This window comes from Motacilla alba, chromosome 3, assembly GCF_015832195.1.
Source record: "Motacilla alba alba isolate MOTALB_02 chromosome 3, Motacilla_alba_V1.0_pri, whole genome shotgun sequence".
Taxonomy (NCBI): Eukaryota; Metazoa; Chordata; class Aves; order Passeriformes; family Motacillidae; genus Motacilla; species Motacilla alba.
The window spans coordinates 60,369,681-60,389,560 of NC_052018.1; the positions used below are offsets into that span (position 1 = coordinate 60,369,681).

The window sequence follows — 19,880 nt, forward strand, 5'->3', positions numbered from 1 at the left end:
CGCGCGGCTCCCGAAAGTTTGACCGATCCATCTGCTCCGGCAGAGCCGGAGCGCATGGCGGCCCCTCGCCTGCCTCCCGCCGAACCGGCCCGCGCGGGGCAGCGCCGCCGGCGGCACCCTCGGCCCCGCAGCACCGGAGACAGTCCTGCTCTCCGCCCCGCCCCAGCGGCGTTCGGCGGCCCGGGGCGCCCGTCGGGGCCCGCCTCGACCCCTCGGTCGGAGCAGCCCCCGCGGGTTCGGTGCTCCGCGCAGGCCGCGACCCCCGGCGCGCACACGGGCGGGACCCCGCCGGGAGCGGGGGGACCCGCGGGGGCCGCGCCCCCCCGGCTCGCCGCGCTGTCGGGAGAGCAGAGAGGGGAGCGGGAGCCCGAGCAAGTCCAGCGTGGAGTCCAGTCCGCGTTTTGCGGGTGCGCGGGAGCGATCGGGGCGGAGGGGGCGATGGCTGCCGGCGCTGGCTCGCTCGCTCGCTCATGCCATGCTGGGCCAGCGCGGCTCCGGCAGACGTGTGTTTACCCATATCCGGGTTAGGGAGGAAAGGAGGAGAAAAAAAAAGTTTCATTTAAACCTGAACAAAAAAACTTTCAACGTGAAATCACACAGCGGGAACGGGCACGGACCGTAAGGCGTTCTTACCATTTCTAACCTCAACCACGGACTCGGGAAGGGAAATCGCTGTAACTCGGTGCGTGCGGAGCGGTCCGTAGGGGATACTCTGGGCTCAGTCAAGTCCCTGCCCCGGCCGCTTCTCCTTCTGCCCCTCTCCTCTCCTTCCCCCCACCCCTCTGCTCGCCCCCCATTTTTCAGGGTGGGAGTAGATTTTTTTTTTATTTTGTTTAGTTTTTCAATTTTGGGGTCTTTTTAAAATTTTTTTTGATAGTTACTATTATCAGCACCAATTTCTCCGGACTCGCAATGTTGCGATGATCATGGCCGCGCAAGTCGCAGCGGCTCCGGCGAGTGCGAACAACAGCAAGGGCAAAGCCCCGAGCCTGCCGGGCGGCCTGGGCCCAGAGCGAGGCCCGGGGGGGCCCGGGGCTCCCGGGCCGGGCCCCGCACTGGGGGTCGGCGAGGGGAGTCCGGCCGGCGGCAACAGCGTGAATAATTTAGATCACCATCTCCACCACCACCACCGCAGCGAGCCGCCGAACATGGCCAATAACGCGGCTCCCGCCGCTGCCGCCGGTAACAACAACAACAACGCCAGCGGCGGCGGCGGCGGCTCCTCCTCGGAGCCGGCTCTGAAGGAAGGTGGAAGCTCCTCGGAGTTATCTTCATCTTCTTCGTCTTCTTCCTCCTCCTCCTCCTCCTCCTCCAACCCGGGCTCGGCTATGGAGACGGGGCTGCTCCCCAACCACAAGCTGAAGAGCGTCGGAGGCGATCACCCCGCCGCGCCGCCCCACCACCACCATGCCCACCACCCGCATCACCATGCCCACCACCACCATGCCCACCACCCGCACCACCACCACCATGCACTACAGCAGCAGCTAAATCAATTCCCGCCGCCGCCGCCGCAGCAGCCGCCGCCTCAGCACCATCCCGTGCAGAATAACAACAGCAGCCTCGGCGGCGGCGGCGGCGGCAGCGGCAGCAACAACAACGGCGGTGGCGGTGGCGGCGCTGCTCAGCCCAGTGCAGACATGGAGCAGCAGCAACATGGAGGAAAAGACAGTGTTTTGGGCGCTCAGGCCGAGCCCCCCCAGCAGCCGCAGCAAATGCTGAATAAAGGCGCCGACGAGGAGGAGATGCCCGGCAAGATGGGCGAGCCCATCGGCGGCCGCTACGACCACCCCGGCTTGGGACCCCTGGGCGGACAGCAGCAGCCCCAGCAGCCGCCCCCGAGCGCTGGGAGCGGCGGCGGCGGCCTCGGCGGCGGCGGCGGGAGCGGGGGAGGCGGCGGCGGCCCCTCCGCGGTGGGTGTCTCGGAGTTCAATAGCTATTATGGCAACCCTGCCCCTGCCCCTGCCAGCAGCGCTACGGCGAGCCGCGCCGGGCCTTGCTTTGATCAACATGGCGGACAACAAAGCCCCGGGATGGGGATAATGCACCCCACGGCGGCCCCCAACAGCATGGACCCCCTGCAGAACTCCCACGAAGGGTACCCCAACAGCCAGTACAACCACTACCCGGGCTACGGCCGCGGCCCCAGCGGCGGCGGCGCGGGCGGCGGCGGCGGCGCGGGAGCCGTGGCGGCAGCGGCGGCGGCCGCCGGGGCAGGCGGCGGCGGCTACGGGGGCTCCGCGGCGGGCTACGGGGTGCTGAGCTCCCCGAGGCAGCCCGGCGGCGGCATGATGATGGGCCCCGGCGGCGGAGCCGGCCTCGGCAAGGCTGGTGCCGGCGCGGCGGCGGCGGCCGGCGGCTTTGCGCGGTTCTCCGGGCAGAACCAGCACCCGTCCGGGGCCACCCCTACCTTGAACCAGCTGCTCACGTCCCCCAGCCCCATGATGCGGAGCTACGGCAGCAGCTACCCCGACTACAGCAGCCCCAGCGCCCCGCCGCAGCCCCAGCCCCAGGCAGCGGCGGCCGCCCCGGGAAGCCAGCAGGCAGCGGCGGGCATGGGCATGGGCAAGGACATGGGCGCCCAGTACGGAGCGGCGAACCCGGCCTGGGCAGCGGCTCAACAAAGGAACCACCCGGCGATGAGCCCCGGGAACACCGGGCAGGCCATCAGCAGGACCCAGGTAACTCCCCGCGCTCGCTTAATGACGGTTCGTGCCTCCGTGTCGGGCTCTTAGTTTCTTTGTAATGCACTTTTTTCTACCAACCCCCCCCTTTTTTTTTCTATTTTATTTTTTTTCTCTCCCCCCCCCCCCCCCCCCCAGTCCCCCCCCCCCCCCCCCGTTCTCTCCTGGGCCAGTTTTGCCCCTCGCTGCCTCCGTAGCGAGGGTGAGCCGTGCACAATGCACGGCCCCGTTGGGGCTGGAGGCACAGGAGTGTGGCTTTCGCTGCCGAAATTAGGTTGTTCTCAGACCCAATTAATATTTTCCCCCACCACTTTGAAACAGCGTCGGAGAGACGCAGGGCCCGGAGGACAAACAGCTCGGGACGGACGGGGGCGGGGGGTTGGATTTTGTAACCGGAGTGCCGGACCCGGGGGGCTCCCGGGGGATAACGTCCATTATCTTTCAGGGGCCTTTTTTTTTTCTTCTCTCTTTAACCCGTTGCTTTTTTTTTTTAATTTTTTTTTTAATCTCCGAGCAGAACGAGTTGCGCCGTTGCGCGCTCTCAGCAAATTAGTTTGTCACTGATTGGAGTTACCGCAGTGAGATCCACGTAACGCGGCCGCGTTCCTCTCCCTGTGGGAAGAGCGCGCGCGCGCGCCTGTGTGCGCGCGTGTGCGCCCGGTCCGCGCGGGTCGTCCCGGCCCGGTGACCTGCGGGGGGCTCGCCCGCCGGCAGGAGCGTGCCCGGGTGCGCGGGCGCGTAATTGCCTTTCACTTCCAAACACACGCGGAAATTAAAAAAAAAATTTAAAAATTAAAAAAAAAAAAAGAGGAAAAAAAAAAAAGAGGGAAAAGTCCTTGGTGTCAGCGAAGGGGCACGGGCGCCGGGGCAGGCCGCCGGCCCCGCTCCCTCCCGCACTCCTCTGCCCCAGCCCCGGTAACTCTGGCGATCGATCGATGGATGGATCCGATCGATAGGCAGGCGCGATGATCGCGGGGCGGCGGGTGCGGCGCAGCGCCTTTCCGGGGCGGCGCGGCGCGGCGCGGCAGGAATGCCGGCTGCCGGGCGCGACCCTTGGAGGAGCGTCCGGGTCTCCTCCGCCCGCCAGGTTGGGAATTTGAATTGTGGAGGTAAACTGGCTGCAACCGTCTCCCGACAGCTGCCTCCGAGTTGACATCTAATCTGCCATCTGATTGGCTCCGCGCGCGCCATTGGGCACCTCGCGCCGCTGATGTAAATAGAGGCGCTGGAGCGGCGCAGGCACAGGAGCCCCCGCCGCAAGCACCGCCGGCACCGGGGGGCACCGGGGCACCGCCGCCAGCGCCGCGCGGGCACCTTCCCCCCGCCTGCCCGCGCCGCCTGCTGCTCCTGGGCACCGATTGATTTGTCTATCTACTTACCTATATTTACTTACTTGTTTTAGATTTTTTAATTCCGCGCTAATTAGGGGCGGTAGGGAAAGTGCCTCGTAATAACAGCGCTTTTGGACGAGGGTTCGGGTTTTCGGGTCGCGCTCGCGCCTTCTTATTAAAAAAAAACCCAAAAGCCTGACGAACCTAAACATTTTGTAATGTTGCGGATTACGGATGTTATGCAAGGGATTGGATTTTTATTAAAAAAAAGAAACCAAATACTAGTTTCGTTGCGTTTCTGTTAGCTTGATGCCTAACCTTTGCATGCCTCTTAAAAAGACTGTGTTTGCATGTGAGCTGCTGTAGGTGTGAAAATGCCGTGTATTGTACAAAGAAGGGAAGAAGGAACCGCTCTGCCAGAGGTTGTGTTTGTTTCAGCTCCACAACAAATCCAGATATTCGGGAGAAAACGTGCTTTTGGGTTTGAATTGTGGTTAGAATACTTCAAGAAGCATCAGGAGTTGTTGATCTCGTTATTTTTCTACACAAGTATGAGATTAGGCTTGAATTCTCAATAGGAAAGTGAATTGTGTTAAATGGAGTAGTGCATTAGAATTTTATGGGTTTCTTCTCCCTTCAACAAGATCTTTCTATTAAGAACTGTTAAATCTTTTAACAGCTTTTAACAGCAAGGTCTGACAGGAACAAATGCAGGTGTATGCTTTTGGGGTCCTCCAACGGCTGGATCTTTCCATAAAGTAATGAATAGGGTCTGGAAAAATTACCGCTTAATATTGCAAATGGTGTATTAATCCTGAAAAAAAAATAGTAACCTTAGATGGGCTATGTGTGTGTTTGTCTACTTCTTACAGACCATTCCTGTCTTTAGTTTTTATTCCGTTTTCCTTTCTTTTTCTTCCAAGGAAATAAGATTTTTGTATGTGTTAATTTTCACCATTTTTTAAATTTGCAATGGTAAAAGGGTCACTGGAAGCCATAATGTAATGAGGCCTTGTATGCATAACCTTTCATAATTACTCTAAAAATATTTGCATCGTCTCCTTTTAAACAGGTAGTTCAGAATTTGTGACTTTAAAAGCTAGAAAAACCGTTGTCACACATCGTACATGCTAGTTCAGGGTGCTCTTTCTTCGTGGCAGAGATTGTTTAAAGTATTTTATTTTTATTAGAGGAGTGAGAGTAAATTCATTTATGTCCTTAGTATGACCCTTAGAAATACTTCCTTATATTTATGGGTTTACATCCTATCTTACAGATTTCTTTTTTCTTTTTTTTTTTTTTTTCACCATAAGGATTGGCATGCAGCTTAGAAAGAATAGTCTGGCAAGAGCACAATTTCTTTGATTATTTTTAGAATGATTTTTTCCTCAAAATAATTGTCATAAAGGCAAGACATCATTGTTTTTTATATTATTATTTTTCCATTTAACCAGTAAGAGATTGAGATAAAAAATTTTTTTAGGTTTTAAATTAATATTTTTTGATGTCTAAAATGGGTTGTGTCAAAAAGTACTTACCATTAGCTTGCAGAACACAATTGGTTTTGTACACTGCTATTTATTTTTAATTCCCACATGTCAGTCTCCGTGTAAGTAGAGAAATTGATTGCTCTTGAAAGGGAAAACCGGAATATTTAGTCCAGCATCTGAACAGAAGGCTTCTCTTCAATTTTTTAATAATCATCTGTGTGTGTGCTGTTGATATATGCATACACACATTAGAATATGCTCACTTGTCATGTGTCTTTGTAAAGCAGATGTTGATTGGCCCCTAAGCCTATAAGGAACTATTGTCCTGTGAACAGAGAAAAAGGACCGACAGTAGGTTACAACATCTGAGATGCTTGTTCAGGAAATTCTTGCCTCGGCATGGGTAATTTTTGTAATGTGAAGGACTGTGACATTCTGCTATGAACTAAGTTTTGCGTTTGTCCAGCCTATTAAATTATGTAAAAAAATTCTGCTTCCATTTAATTTAATCACCTTACCCAACTGAGAGATGTGATGGAAGCTTGCAATAGAGGCTTCCTGCTTCTGAAGAAACGCACATTTTTGAAGCAGATGGATGTTGCTCACACAGATACATTGATTTCATGGTGGGGGACTTGTATGATGCTAGTACAGTACCTTGTCTTTCAGGTCTTTTGATTATTGATTAATCCTTGACAGCGTACAGATATTTAGAGTCCTAAGGCTCCTTTTATTCTTCACTTCTGATTTGCACTGCAGTAGTTTAACACATTAGCTGGCCTCTCAGTGTGCACTTTATACATGTCTTTCTCCTTTGTGCACGTGTGTATGATTTACATACACCTACACAGAAGGAGAGAACCTGAGTCTTTTCAGGAGTACCTGTATCAGATACAGAGAAAATGTTAGAAAAAAATCTATTGAGCTGCTCTGAGTTTGTGTATGTATTGTTTGTTTTGTTGCAGAGAAACTCTGAATATGCCTGATTCTGCAGCTCTTTTTATGCCAAATAGATTGCCCGTATTGACAGTTCTGGCTAAGCCAAGGCTGCAGAATCATGTCCTGTGCCTGAAGGCCATTAAACAGCTGTTAGTGTGGTGAATAGATTCTTGATGTCTCAATGGGAGAATAAAATATATTTTTCCCTGTGCAGTTTCAAATAAACAGTTTAGTATTCACATAGCTTCTATTTAGAAGTAGCAAATAGCAATATTCACAGTTAGTAGCATCTATATATATATTACGACCATATATTTGACACTTTGTGGTTTGGTGTTCAGTTATTGGTTTCTGTAGTAGCGCTTATGCCTACACATGGAACAGCAGAACCCTGTGTACGAGATACAATGAAGAAAGAGAGATGCAAACCTGCCTACTCTATTACTGCTTCCATAATGTTAGGATTCTTGTACTAAGCAGTCGATCACTGTCATTTTGGCATTCTGATCTGAATCTTGGGGCACTAAAACTAAGGCATATAATCCATTGCTAAATTTTCTAGTTACATATGTAAAAATAATGGCTTTGAAATTACTAAGCATGGTCTATTAGGTGATGCTTGTTCATTCTGAAATAGTATCTTAGTTAAAACTAGATTAAATTAGTGCAATGAAAACAAGTTTGATTAGCTACTGATAGATCTTTGTTACTTTTATTCCTCAAGTGTTTTGTTATAGGTATTTTGACATTCTAATTGTTAATATGAGAATGGCATAGTTTATTTATTCTTTGGTCCCTAAGATTGTACCTGTGCCCTATACCATTTACATCTTTTAGTACTTCTTCAAAATGTGCCATTTATCAGGAGGCTTTGAAGATTCTCTGTGGATATGTAAAGCAGTGTTGCCACACTCACTGTGCATGCATGCTCAAGGCTGCAGAATTTCAGTAGCATGTGTTTGTGGTAGGCTAACTTGCTAGAATATATTTTAGAATTGTGATTATTAAGGTACTTGGGAAAAAAAACTTTTTTCTTTCAATTTTGGGGCTATTTACATAGTGTTAAATATATGTTTTGGTACGATTGAATGAGGACTTTAATTAAACTTAAATTAAAAGTATACCTTAGTGGTTTTCAAATTTGTTTTGAAAACTAGTAAGAGAAAAGTGCTGCTTAGTGGTGTTGTTTTTGTATTGCTTGGTGCTTATAGAAGCAAATAAACGTAATGCACAAAAATCTTGTGGAGCCAATCATGCTAGAGTAAAATTTATTTTAAGGAAGTTCTACCTGTTAATAAATTTTAAATTATTTTTTAGTAGACCTGAAGGGTTTCTGTACATTTCATGTATGTTTTGCCATTCAGATCATAGTATTTGCCTTTTACTTTTTCTGTTCCCCAACGGTACCTGTTCATGCTCTGTTTCACACACAAATGCTGATGTGCTGGCAGAGTGCTGCAGTGTTTGGGTTGCAGGTAGGCCAGACAATTTCCGTTGTTGTACTTCCATTTCTGAGAGTGTGGCATCCAGTGATCCACCAGGAACATGTCAGCTCCAGAAAAGCCAAACACATCCATGATGGTGTTCCACTGTAGTCAAGGAATCCTCAGGGATGAATGTATCTTAAAAAAAACCTATGTGACTCCGTAAACAGTGGGGACAGTGGCTAATTTGTACAGAATTGATTTTGACTACCTTTATCTTCTCAGTAACAAAATTCCAAGGAAATTTGATCTTTACACTATTTTTCTAGAGTGCCTTGGACTGGAGTAAAAAATTATTCTTCCTGTTGTATAGGGTGGGGAAACTGAGGCACATTGCATCTACTTTGCTTCAGACAGGCACACCTGAGGACGCCTGTTTTGGAAATAGCCAGGGTCTTGGTGCTATAAACTCTAGGTTTTGAATAAAGCCAGTCTTACTGTGTGCACATTGTGTTGTAGGAGAACCTAAGCTTTACTGGAACTTATTCAGCAAGTAAGAAGACAAATAACTGAGCGAAACAAGGGATTTGTTTGCTCTGTCAGGACAGTCACCTTGAACTAAAGGCACTGTAATTCAAAATTTCAGTATTCTTTGAACTGTTTTATCATTACATACCCAACAGCTATATAAAGATGCTAGGTTTCTCATAGAAATTAAACTCTGAGGAAACTTGAGTTGAACAAGTGCCCAGGAGCTTAACGAGTGTCATGGAACTTGTCTTTTGATGAGTATTCTGCATAGAGCACCAGTGTGTGCTGGGGCGGGGTGAGTACGGAGGTGCGCATGCACAGACTTCCTTACCACCAAGTCCGGTTGTTTTATCTGGCAGATACATTGTCTTCAGTTCTGAAGTGAACAGATTTGATGCAGAAATCACAGTTGTTGTGTCTTACTTAAAGATTGCTTTTCACATAGGAATTGTTCTTATTGCAAATACGAAGTATCTTTTATCAAACTTTGTATTTGCAATGTAGGATGCTTATGTTATCTTAAGGTGCCTGCAGTTGTTTTGGAAATTGGGAAACCTGAGATCATTGTCCTGAAGCTTTTATTAAAATATTTTATCTATGTTTGTTAAAACCAATGTGAAATCTGTGTAAAAGTTTTTGGCAGGCATGATTTGAAAGGGCATTATTTGATACATTGTGCATTTATATTCCATGTATAGTGGAGATGTTAGTTTCCTTGTAAATTTAACAAGTTTATGAAGCTGCTGAATTTCTGAATGTGTAGTGGCCAATTTGTGGATATAAAACAGAGTTTGATGGTTCTGCAGCATGTATAAGGAATTGCTTTCACTACAGACCTATCAGTGTGAAATCTACGTTCCTATTACTTTTTGCATTTGAGTCATTGTGGGTTAGTAACTACATCAGAAGGACTAAGCATGTGTAGAAGTATGTAATCTGTTTATTAGTTTTTCTCCAATTTTAAGAGCTATTAATTAATCCTTTGCACCTAAACATGCACAATCACCAAATGATATTCTGCCTTTAAGAATTAACTGCTGTGCTCTGTCATCACCCTATGTTGTAGGCTTCTCAGATTTGAAAAGGTACTGAATTCAGGTTTGTGATGTAGTAATTGTTTATGAAGACATCCATCTGAGTGATAGGCCCTCTGACACTTCCATCTGTAAAGCTGTGCCACTGATCTCCCCTGCCACCCACATCAGTCTCTGGCCATTGGGGGGTGGGGAAAGAATATTCTTCTAATTTTTTTAACCTTTTCTATAAATTAGGGAAGTAGATATATATGGAATTTTAGTTTGTTGCTAAAAAAAGAATGAATATGAAAATGGGAAAAACCCTTGATGTGTAAGTTTCCTTTTTTTTTTTTTTTTTTTTGAAGGGATAGTGTTAGTTTTGTTACTATTAGAGTCTTGCAAGTGTCTACTTAAATTTTTTATACTCACGGGGTTTTGTGGAGTGGTTTGGGTTTTTTTGTCTCTTTTGGTTTTTGTTTTGTTTGGTATTTTGTTTGGTATTTGTTTTAGGTATCTGCTAACTCGAAAAAGAAAGAAATCTTACGTAGCAGGGCTTTCTCTTGGATGTTATTCTGCCAAGTTACTGAATCAATTTACTTGCCCTTTAAAGACCACGTGGCTAGGTTCACTGTGAAGTTCTGTTGTTGTAGCTACATAGTTAGATTCAGGGAATTAATTGCATCCTTGACTAATAGCTGTTGTGGCAAACCCCTTTGCATTTAGTTTACCATTGGGGTGGTAGCGTAGCTTCACCGCCAAAATAACAGCCTTTATAAGAAGCCTCTCTTGAAGGGTTTGCGGGTATGGCTATTGAGGTATTTTGCTGAATTTCTCAGAAGGTAGATAGTTCCACAAAAGGTTTTGGTCACCTTTTAAAAGGGCAAAGAGGTCTGTGTTGTGTGGCAAAGAGAGGGCTGTCCTGGCTGTAGCAGCCCCTGGTACAGCTGTCTTTCACAGAAGCACCTCAGATTGGAGCATGGTTGTTCTTTCTTTGTTCGAGTAAAGAAAGGAAATCGGTTCAGAAAATCCCAAAAGCAGGGATCCTCTTTTAAAACATAATTGTAGTCATGTGTGCTGTTCCCTGTGTGGACATGGCTTAATTCATAGATTGATTGAAGTGCCTTTTTTACACAAGCAGTGAATTCAGCCATGGTAAGTAAGTAAATTATGTGACTTTAGGAAAATGATAGTAGTACAGGATTGGTGCAGGAATTCTTGATATCTCTCAGCTGTCTGCATGACCTAAAGGTAGCTGGTTTCACTGACTGATACCTCAGTTTCCCCATGTTAAAATAAGGATAATATTTGCCTTATTTAATCATTTGAGTTTGATGTGCAGTTTTAATTACTGAGTAAGGCAAAATAAATAGGCAGCCTAAATATTTGTTACGTGGGAAGGTATCCAGTCTGCACTGTGCCTTCCTCTGTTTGGATGGGATCAGAGACTTGGTGTTCCCAGCATTGATCGTGTTATTTGGTTAGCTTGTCAGACTTACTTGTTTGTAAGCAAGATACTGAAACATCAGCTCTGAAAATTTCTTTTGAAAGCACAAGGACAGGATTTGTAGTTCTTAAATTTTATTCTTTTAAAGTTAAAAATAAAGATAAGGAGGTTTGTTTTGACAGCATCAAAGGAATATGCTGGTTTGTTTGCAGCCTTTGATTTGGATGGAATGTATGGAGTTCTGTATTTTTTTTTGTGTAGCAATTTATGTTGTGAATATCTTGGATTTTCTGTTTATATGAAACGCTAGTATTGATGTCTTATTTTCAGGCATGATTTATGGAAAATAATTGCACTTTTGTGATTTTTTTTTTTAATTTCGTGTTTCTTATTTGATTGAAATTCCCAAGCAAAGAAAAGTAATAAGCATGTTCTTCGGAGCTGTTGCTCTTTTAAGTTCATGGTTGGTCACAGAGGCTATTTAAAGAAATATTTTTGGAAAAATAGAGGTAGGTACATTTGAGGCTGTTTTAGCTGCGTACCAGCAGTAGCAAAATAATTTTACGTGTCAGTTTTACTTGTATTTGAAAGTTCTTCCTTCCTGTAGGCAGAAAGGTCGACTTCTGTGAGGGAGATGCCTTCTTGGTGCCCGGCACGTAGCGGCGGTGGGACGTGCCGGGATGTGTGGATGCCGTGGGCTGTTCTGCCGAAGCGGTGCCCGATAGAGGCATTATTGCCCTGAAGGGACGCGGGCACGGCAAAGGCGGGGGGGCGGCGGGGTGCCGGGCCGATGGCAGCGTCTGTGCAAGTTGCACACACGAAGCGAACTAGTTCGCTTGTGTGGCGTCACATGATCAAAATATTTTCCCCTTTGCCGCTGCCAGAAGCTATCTATTGCTTTTCAACAACCTCGCCGCTCGGGCAGCGGGCCAGGCGCTGCTCCGGGCCGCGGGACGCCCCTGCCCTCACCGGTGGCAGCGGCGAGTGTGGGCACCGCGTTTGTGTGCAGCGCTGGCCCTGTGCGGCCCTCTGCTGCCTTGGGGAGAAGGCTTTCTCTGCCTTCGCATCTAAGCAGCAGCGCCGTGTGCAGGATTTCGAGCATTTTAAGCGATACTTATTTTACGTTTAAAAATTTGCGTTTGTTTGTCTTGTACGTTACGTTTTGGTTTGCAATCTATGTATTTTTTCTTTTAAATCCCGAAGCTAACACGCATCCCTTGTGATAGCCTTCCCCTGCTTCCAGCCTGGCACAGAGCCGGTTTTCCTACTAACAAACTGTAGGAGCTACTAATTCAGCAACATTTCTGAGATTTTTAACTTTCTGCAGAATGCTCTTTTTGTTGTTGAACATGTGGTATGCAAATACAAATGGAAATAGTGCTATGGAGTATTTTGTTGTGGGTTTTCTTAAGTATTAAAAACACGTTTTGCTTTTCTAATAAACCCCATAACCAGACCTTTTAATGTTTTGATATAAATAGCAATTACATTAACTGAGATCCAACCACAACTAAAAAAAAAACCATTTAAAATCGTTCAGAAGAAAAGTTCCCAATTAAATTGAGCTTTTCCTTTAAAGAGGAGGGACTGATTGGGCAGCAGCATATGAAACAAAGTGTCTCACACTTCTTGAAGTGATCAAGGTGTTGGAGTAGAGGCTGATATTCAAGGATTTTTCCAAGAATTAGCTAGGAGTCTAAAGGCTACTTCAGTCTAAGCTGTTGAGAGCTTAATGTGTGATTGCTGATGGCAATCAGAACTTTTTTTGGATTAATTGAGACCCTTGAAAAGTTTTAGATTTAGGTACATGGACTGGTTGTTTCATATATTGGGACATTTAGGGATTTGGTTGTTCACAGGAATCTTGCTAAATGCAGCAGTTTGAACAAGCAGTGGAGACGGATTCTCTGTCCCAGGGAGACTTTGCTTAGCCACATATTCCTCCTCCTAGTTCTTCAGCTCATTTCAATAATAATAGCAACAGTAACAATACACATTCTCATTAAGAGGAAGGCTGAGAAGGGCCTGAGTGAGCTGTTACTTTGCTGGAATGTGGTTGACAGAATGGTGGATGCAGTCTTCTACTTTTTCTGCAGATCCTAATGTTGTTATGTGTCAGCTCTGTTTTGTGATGTGGTTGCTCAACGCTCTTTCTCTGTATTTTCACCTTCAGTGAGTGAAAGATTTATTTGTGGGTTATTTTCATCTGTTTAATTTCTTTTCTTCCCAAAGTCATAGTTCTTTGTTTTATCCAAATGTCATAAACTCGTTTTGCTCCTTTGTCTTGTGATACTTCTTTTTCTTTCTTAAGATGTCTTTCTCACTTTCCAAGTCATCGGAATGACGGAAAAGTCATCCTTACTGTCTTCTGCAATTTTAACAGTTGTGCGAGAGTGATTAGTGTGATTGTATAGTCACTGAGAAAATAGCTTTGAGTGATCCAGGTACCCATCCATCTCTCTGACTAGTATTGGATCCTGTGTCCTCCAAGTTGACAAAAGTTGTTGGGCAAAGAGTTGCAGCAGGGAAAGTGTCTTGACTATCCAGCTTCCTGTGCAGGCTCTCCTAGTGACTAGGGGTCAAGTTGCATTTGAGAAAAAGGAAAAAAAAAAGCCACTAAAAAACCAACAAAGCAAGCCCCCAAATCCTGACAAGACTTGGCAGTATAACAGTAAAAACTGTGCAAGTGGTTATCTATGGGTGATGGTGCTGGTATTTTTGTTTCAGGCTCCTCTATTGCTGATCTTCTAAGCAATAGCAGACTTAAGGGAAGGAAACAAACAAATGAGACAAAACCAAGCTGAAATGTAAATGTTGATGTGCATAGTTTTTTTACCTGGCATGGCAGGTGTGGTTGAGAAAAAAATCTATTTGCCCAAAATATATTTGAAAAGATGTCTGCATGAAAATTCAAGTGTGGTGTTGCTGTACATGTGGAAAGTGTAGAAAAGACTGGAACTGCAGAGAGAAAACACTTGGCGTATGATTGTCTATATTAAGTAGTGATGCCGTGTAGTAGGTATGTTCTATACAATTTTATAGAACTTGATACTTCATTTCATAGATTTCCTTTCCTTATAATTCTCCTCAGAAGATTGGGGGTGTAGAGAGCTGCCAGCAATGGTTGTTTGTTATTCCACTGTGTTATATTTTATTTAAGGGGATGTATCTTACAAAGATGGTGAATGAAGCCTGTTTAAAAAGTGAGTTAAAGTTCCATTGTTCTAGAAGAATAGCTTAGTAATTCAAGAAAGAACTGAGGCCAGTTTCTTCCTGTGTGATAGTTTCCAAATTCTGTTGCTTTGTCTCTAATTACACCTAGATGTTTATTTGCAGCAATCTTGTTGCCTGAAAAAAAACCCAAACCACCACAGTCTGATTTACCCTCTGTGCTTCTTTTCTCTACTCCTGCTTTTTAACATTCAGTTTAAATTCTTCATTTGCTTATGGCTGATGTCTTCCTTAATGAGATGGAAGAAGAAAGTAGGTGCTTTTTCTTAAAGGCTGCAGCTAGTCATGGCATCATAATGGAAGGTTCAAATATTTATGATTTCTGATGACATTTTTACTTTCTTGAAATTCTTGATCTCACATATGGTTGTCTGTCTTACTTGAGCAAATTGTCTCAGCCTAGTGTGCCAGAAGTAGAAAGAAATGCAGTTTTCCTCTCCAGAAGTGGGTTTATATATATATATATATATATATATATATATATATATATATCCAAAGAGACAATGAACATGACAGGATGGGGTTTTTGTCCCATTTTTTTCCCCCAAATGTTTGATGCTGTGCATTCAGTAACATGTTTTGTTTGACACTTTTAGATTAATACTTGGGAATAATTAGCAAATATATTTTTTAATTGAGTTCAGTCTATGTACATCGATCAGAAGGTCCATGTGGGTATTCCTCAGAAAGACAGCTTTTTGTCCTTCTTGGCTTTTGAAGATCACAGGCTGAAACAAACAGCAAATTAACAGGAGAAAGTTTGTAACACATAAATGCACAGGAAAATAGGTCTTGATACAAATGGACATCTGCTTTTTGTGTGGATACCAAGCCAGAATTTCTTTTGGGAGGAACTGGAGAAAACTTGAAAATCTAATTTGTTTATTTCTGCATTTTTCAGTAGCCTTTTGTTACACTCCTTGAGTACTCTTTCATCAAGTTTTGTGTTGCTAAAAGATCTTGCCCCACTATGTGAGTCTGATGGTTTTCTGAAGCTGATCTAAGACTTCACTTCTGCTCTTAAGATCAGTCCCCACTTTTTTATCAGCTCCCTGCTGCTTCCCTTGTGTCATAAGGTGAGTTGCATCAGCTGGAAGATTTGTCTGAAAACTAATGCTGCCAAACAAGACCTGTGAATGTTTAGCTTTCAGCCAGATCATTGAGCAGATCTGACTTGCAGCATAACCTTTGCAGCACAGAGGCAAAGCAAGGGAGAATATGCCCAGTTCAACTGAGGGTGGGCATCAGGCCATGACAGCCCCTTTGGTGGTGGTACAGGTGGGGTTCTGTCAACCCAAACTCCTCCTGCTTTGCCTCTTGAGTGTAAAATTAGTCTATAAATAATGACAGGCAATTTCTTAACATTTCTCTGGAGCAGGAAGCCATTGTTATCCCTCTCTTAAAAGGAGAGAAGCTGAGGTAGAGAGTAATTTTTTTTCCCCCACGGGTGATAATTATACAGAATGCATTGATTGCGGTGGCCAAATAAGCTGTAAGTATCTTTGAAAAATATGGTATCAAGGGTGGAACTCATCTAACCATATGTACTGTAGGCATTTGTACCTGATCTTTCTGTGTATCTTTGGTGCAAAAAAATAGTCAGATCTTCATGTGAATCATCTCATCCTAAAGTAGCTGTGTAATTCTGGTCTAATGAATCATGCTCCTAAAGTTTCATGTTTTTCCCCTTGCTCTAAAGAAAGTCTAAGCTGATAAACTCAGGTGTTGATGTCAAAGGGCAGTGAAATTAATTCCTTCCACTATTTGCAGTGTTTTCATACAGGCGAATGACTCTAGACTTGTGTTGGAGTTCTGGACTAACTTAACTTCCTGTTGGTCTTGCTAACCTGTTGGAACTAATGGTTTTCATACCCATTTCTGCTTAAGCGTGATACATTTCTGTTTTGCTGTCGTTTGTATAATGCCTATTCAGAGATTTTTTTGCTGCTGCTTTTCTTTTGGTATGTCAAATTTTTGCATGTAAGAACTGTCATATTGTTTATTTTTGCCCAGCATATTTGCAGACATACTGGCACACTGGCAAATTTGAAAATACCAGGGTGAATTTCCAGATCAGTTGACCTTCATGCTTAGGTATGCAATTTCCTCTGCACACAGATGCAAGCCTTTGATTGGGAAATAGGGCAGCAGTTTTGTTGTGTAGATGCTGCTTCACAGTCCACTGAAAACTCTTTACCCACTGCTGGCACTTCAGCTTGCAGAGAAGTGGGCACCTCTGGGAAGGAGCTTTGCTCATGTGGTGATCCTCCTCACCCAGCACTGTGCTCCCTGTGACTCTGCGTTCCCCCTGCTGATTGTTCCGGGGGGTCTCTCTGTGAGGCATTGTGTAGAGTAGCAAACCCAGCGAGCGCTTTGGAGGGCTGAGGGGCTGTGCTGGGCATGGGGAGTTAGGAAGGGGCAGCTCAGTCAGGAGATCTCTGCCACCAGGAGGGACGGTGGTTGTGAAAGCAAACAAGGTTTGTTCTGAACGCTACGGGTGTATTCCAAGGTGACGAAACCTGGTGTTATGCTGAGGGATGAAATTGTTTAGGACAAAAGGAAACACAGGGATGCCTATCCTGCATAGAGCTCTTCTTGGCAGTATCGTGTTTTCAAAATGGTTAAAAAGGAAAAGCCGCAGTTTGCTAAAGAGATTTACCTGCGCATCCTGAAAAATGGGTACCATAATCCTTAATTATCTCTAGGCTCACTTAGCCTTTCTTAGTGAACTATTTTAAATGCCCTAACTGAAGTATTATTATGATTAATAATTTCACTGGTATCTTTTTAGCAGGATGTCAGTGCTTTCCACTTTTTGGAGGCTGGCACAACCATATTTTTATTTGCATCCTTTTTAAGGGATCTTTCTCACAAAGGGCATCAGTTATTTGGCTTAGGCTTAGGTTTCGGAGCTAGGTATCCTCTGAAAAGTAGCTTGTTTTCAAAAAATTCTGAGGAGTCTTTTGTAGTGTTAAAGTTTGTATCTCTTTTTCGGTTCTCCCTTATAATTTGAGGTTCAACTAGTGGCATGATTTTCAGATATACTATTTCCCCCCCAGTGCGTACAGGAGGAGGAGGAAGCAAGGCTTCCTCAAGGTTGACTGAAATGTTTTAACTTCTATAGCAAATGAGGTGAGAAAGAAATTGTCAGAAGGATAGAGACTAAATTATTGAAGCACTTGACTGTTTAAAGTGGCTGGGGATGTACTATAAAAGGTGCGAGTCTAACAGTCGAATGTGTAAACAGCACCTTATTCCTTCCTTGTACCTGATTTCTCACCACTTGCTTTATATGAGAGCCTAAATCAGTGTGGGAGTTATCACAGACATTCTCAAAGTGTTAGTTTACAATGCCTCCACCAGAAGAACAATCTATTACCATATAGAATAGCAGAGAGAAAAGCATTTTCAAGGAAGATTAATTGAAGTAATTCATCACTTTAAAATGAAGAAGGTGCATCAAACAAAAATAAAAGCTAAGTATTTTGTGTGCCTCTATTGGAATTTGATAACCATTTGTTTTGCTAGAAAATATATGTGGACTGGGCATCTAGTTCTTGTCTACACAGTACAACTATGTGCTATAATTATATGCTATAATTATACCAATATAACTCCCTATGGAGACACTCTTATACCAGAATAAGAGTTTTTATGGTTTATCTTACTCTGCTTCCAAACCACGTAAGCTGAAGAGGGAGAGGGTACTCTTATGCTGGAGAAAGTTTCCACACTGAGATAGTTATATTAGTATAATTATGCATTTTTTTTACTTCAGTGTAGACAAGTCCCTTGTGCCTTTTCAGCTTTGAACTTTAGTTAAGAATTTCTTGGTTGTGATAAGTGTCTAAGCATTTTTATAGTATATTTTTATAATGGGACTTGGGTATTTAAACCAATTACTTAGGCCAATTAAACAGCTTCCTGGGTTGTGGAGAACAATAGGATATAAAGAGGGATCAGAATTCATGTTCCTAGCTGCTTGGATATATCTGCATTTTTGCCCCTCCTGTGATTTTACCAGTATTTGGTGTACAGCACAACAGGTGGAATAGTGTGTGGCTGTCTAATGAGTTCTGTGTTGGACACTTTGTCTGCTGTTTCTCATTATTCCTTGGGTTTTGTTGTGCTGTGGCTCTAATTAATTGCATATATTTCCATGGATCACAGAAAGAAGCTTCCTTGATGAAGTTGAAAAAACTGCTTCCAAAAATGTTAATTGTTTGGAGAACTTCTGAAATTTATTGATCTTTACACAAGACAGGATCATAATTGATTTGCTAGGCACAAATTGTGCAAGGAGCAACTCAAATTGGATTCAGAGGAAGGGGAAGGTGCAGGAGTCCTGTTGGTGTGCAGTGTAGTCAGAAGGGTGATGATGTGTAAAAGGTATGTTTGGTAGGGATGATGTCTCTTGCCTGCTTCAGTCAAAGGTGGGTACTTAGAGGGAGGTATTCACATGGATTGTGCTTTGAAGTTGGCCGTCTTCTCGGTTCTCCCCATTTCTCCTTTGCTTAGCACACAGCTCATCTCATCCTTACATTCACATCTCTCCAAAACCAGGAATATCTAAACATTTTTTACAATATTTTGGTAGTTTCTGCAAATATCAACATAAATTACTTAGGAACAGTTTTTCTTATGCATCTTTTTTACTCCTTATGAAAACATTGGTTTGAAAAACATACCTCTTTTTAGTCCCTTAACTTTCTTTTACCAATATGTCTGGTGTGTTTGTAGTGTTGTAATGTCCATATGGTCTAGTTTTGCTAGAAATTGAGGATTATGACTTGAAATGAAAAACTGCAGAAATGGGAGAAACCTTATAATAAAATAGAGGTGATGTAATACCCTCCAAATCATAGAAGAGCAGGGCTTGAAGTGACACTAAGAGGTCATTTAATCTATCTATCAGTTCTGAGACAGTATAAGGCAGACCTAACATTCATGGCAGATGTTCATCTGTCCTGTAGTAGTAACAGACTGAGCAAAAAAGAATTATTTATACTTACTCTTTCCCCTTCTCTCCCCAAAGCTTTGTGCAAGCTGAACTCTACATAGAATTGGTGTGAGAGGATATATGGATTCCCTCAGGATTATTTCAAGTTTCTGAGTTACTTGTGTTGTTTGGAAACTCCCATGTTTTCTGTCAAAATAGTCTAATGATGTTTGTGTATTTTTGAGTGTAATATCCCATTTTAATTTTATCTGGCTGTCAGTTGTTCAGGTGTATTTCTTCCTGAAATGATTATTTTTCTGTGTTGGCTTTGTAACCAGTGTCTTCTCTTCTTTGGCATTGAGCAGTTTGGTTTAAGAATGTGTAGCATTTCATTTTCATACTTGACAGTATTTCTGGTGTGTAATCAGTTTCAGTTTTCCTTTTTTTATTCAATCTCTTTTTGCTTGAAAGAGCTTAGCAGAAAAAAGAAAAACAACTGTGGGTAGGAGTGTAGAAGTGAGAAGGGGAAGAATGTGTTCAAGAAATGGTAGTACGCAGCAGAAGGGCTGGGTTTAGCTGAAATGTCAGGTTAGATATGAAGTGAACAGTGTGGCCTTAAGTAAAGATTTATATTCTTTGAAGAATAAAGGGAACATATGTTTCAGAATTTTACGTGTGGTATCTGCAGCTCTTTAATCTAAACTGAAGGTTGTAAATGAATGTCAGATGAATAGCATCTTTCTAAAGGGAACAATACCTGAAATTGGAATTGCAGATACCTTGTTGCTAAAATGAGTCTTTGGGTTTGTTTGCTTCATTTTCCCTTTTGGTTATGTCAGTGAGAAACATCT

General features: G+C 44.0%; 1 protein-coding gene across 9 annotated transcripts in view; it reads left to right on the plus strand.

The window, feature by feature from the left end:
* Window positions 1-462: 462 nt before the first annotated feature.
* ARID1B (AT-rich interaction domain 1B) overlaps window positions 463-19,880 on the plus strand; it is a 326,580-nt gene continuing 307,162 nt past the window's right edge. For 4 of the 9 annotated variants that reach the window (XM_038133280.1, XM_038133281.1, XM_038133284.1 and 1 more), the window contains exon 1: window positions 465-2,681. In XM_038133280.1, the coding sequence (XP_037989208.1) occupies window positions 921-2,681 (1,761 nt within the window). In that variant the 5' untranslated portion in view covers window positions 465-920. Of the gene's footprint in view, window positions 2,682-19,880 lie in introns of all 9 variants that reach the window. The other 5 variants (XM_038133282.1, XM_038133283.1, XM_038133279.1 and 2 more) reach the window with 3 other exon arrangements.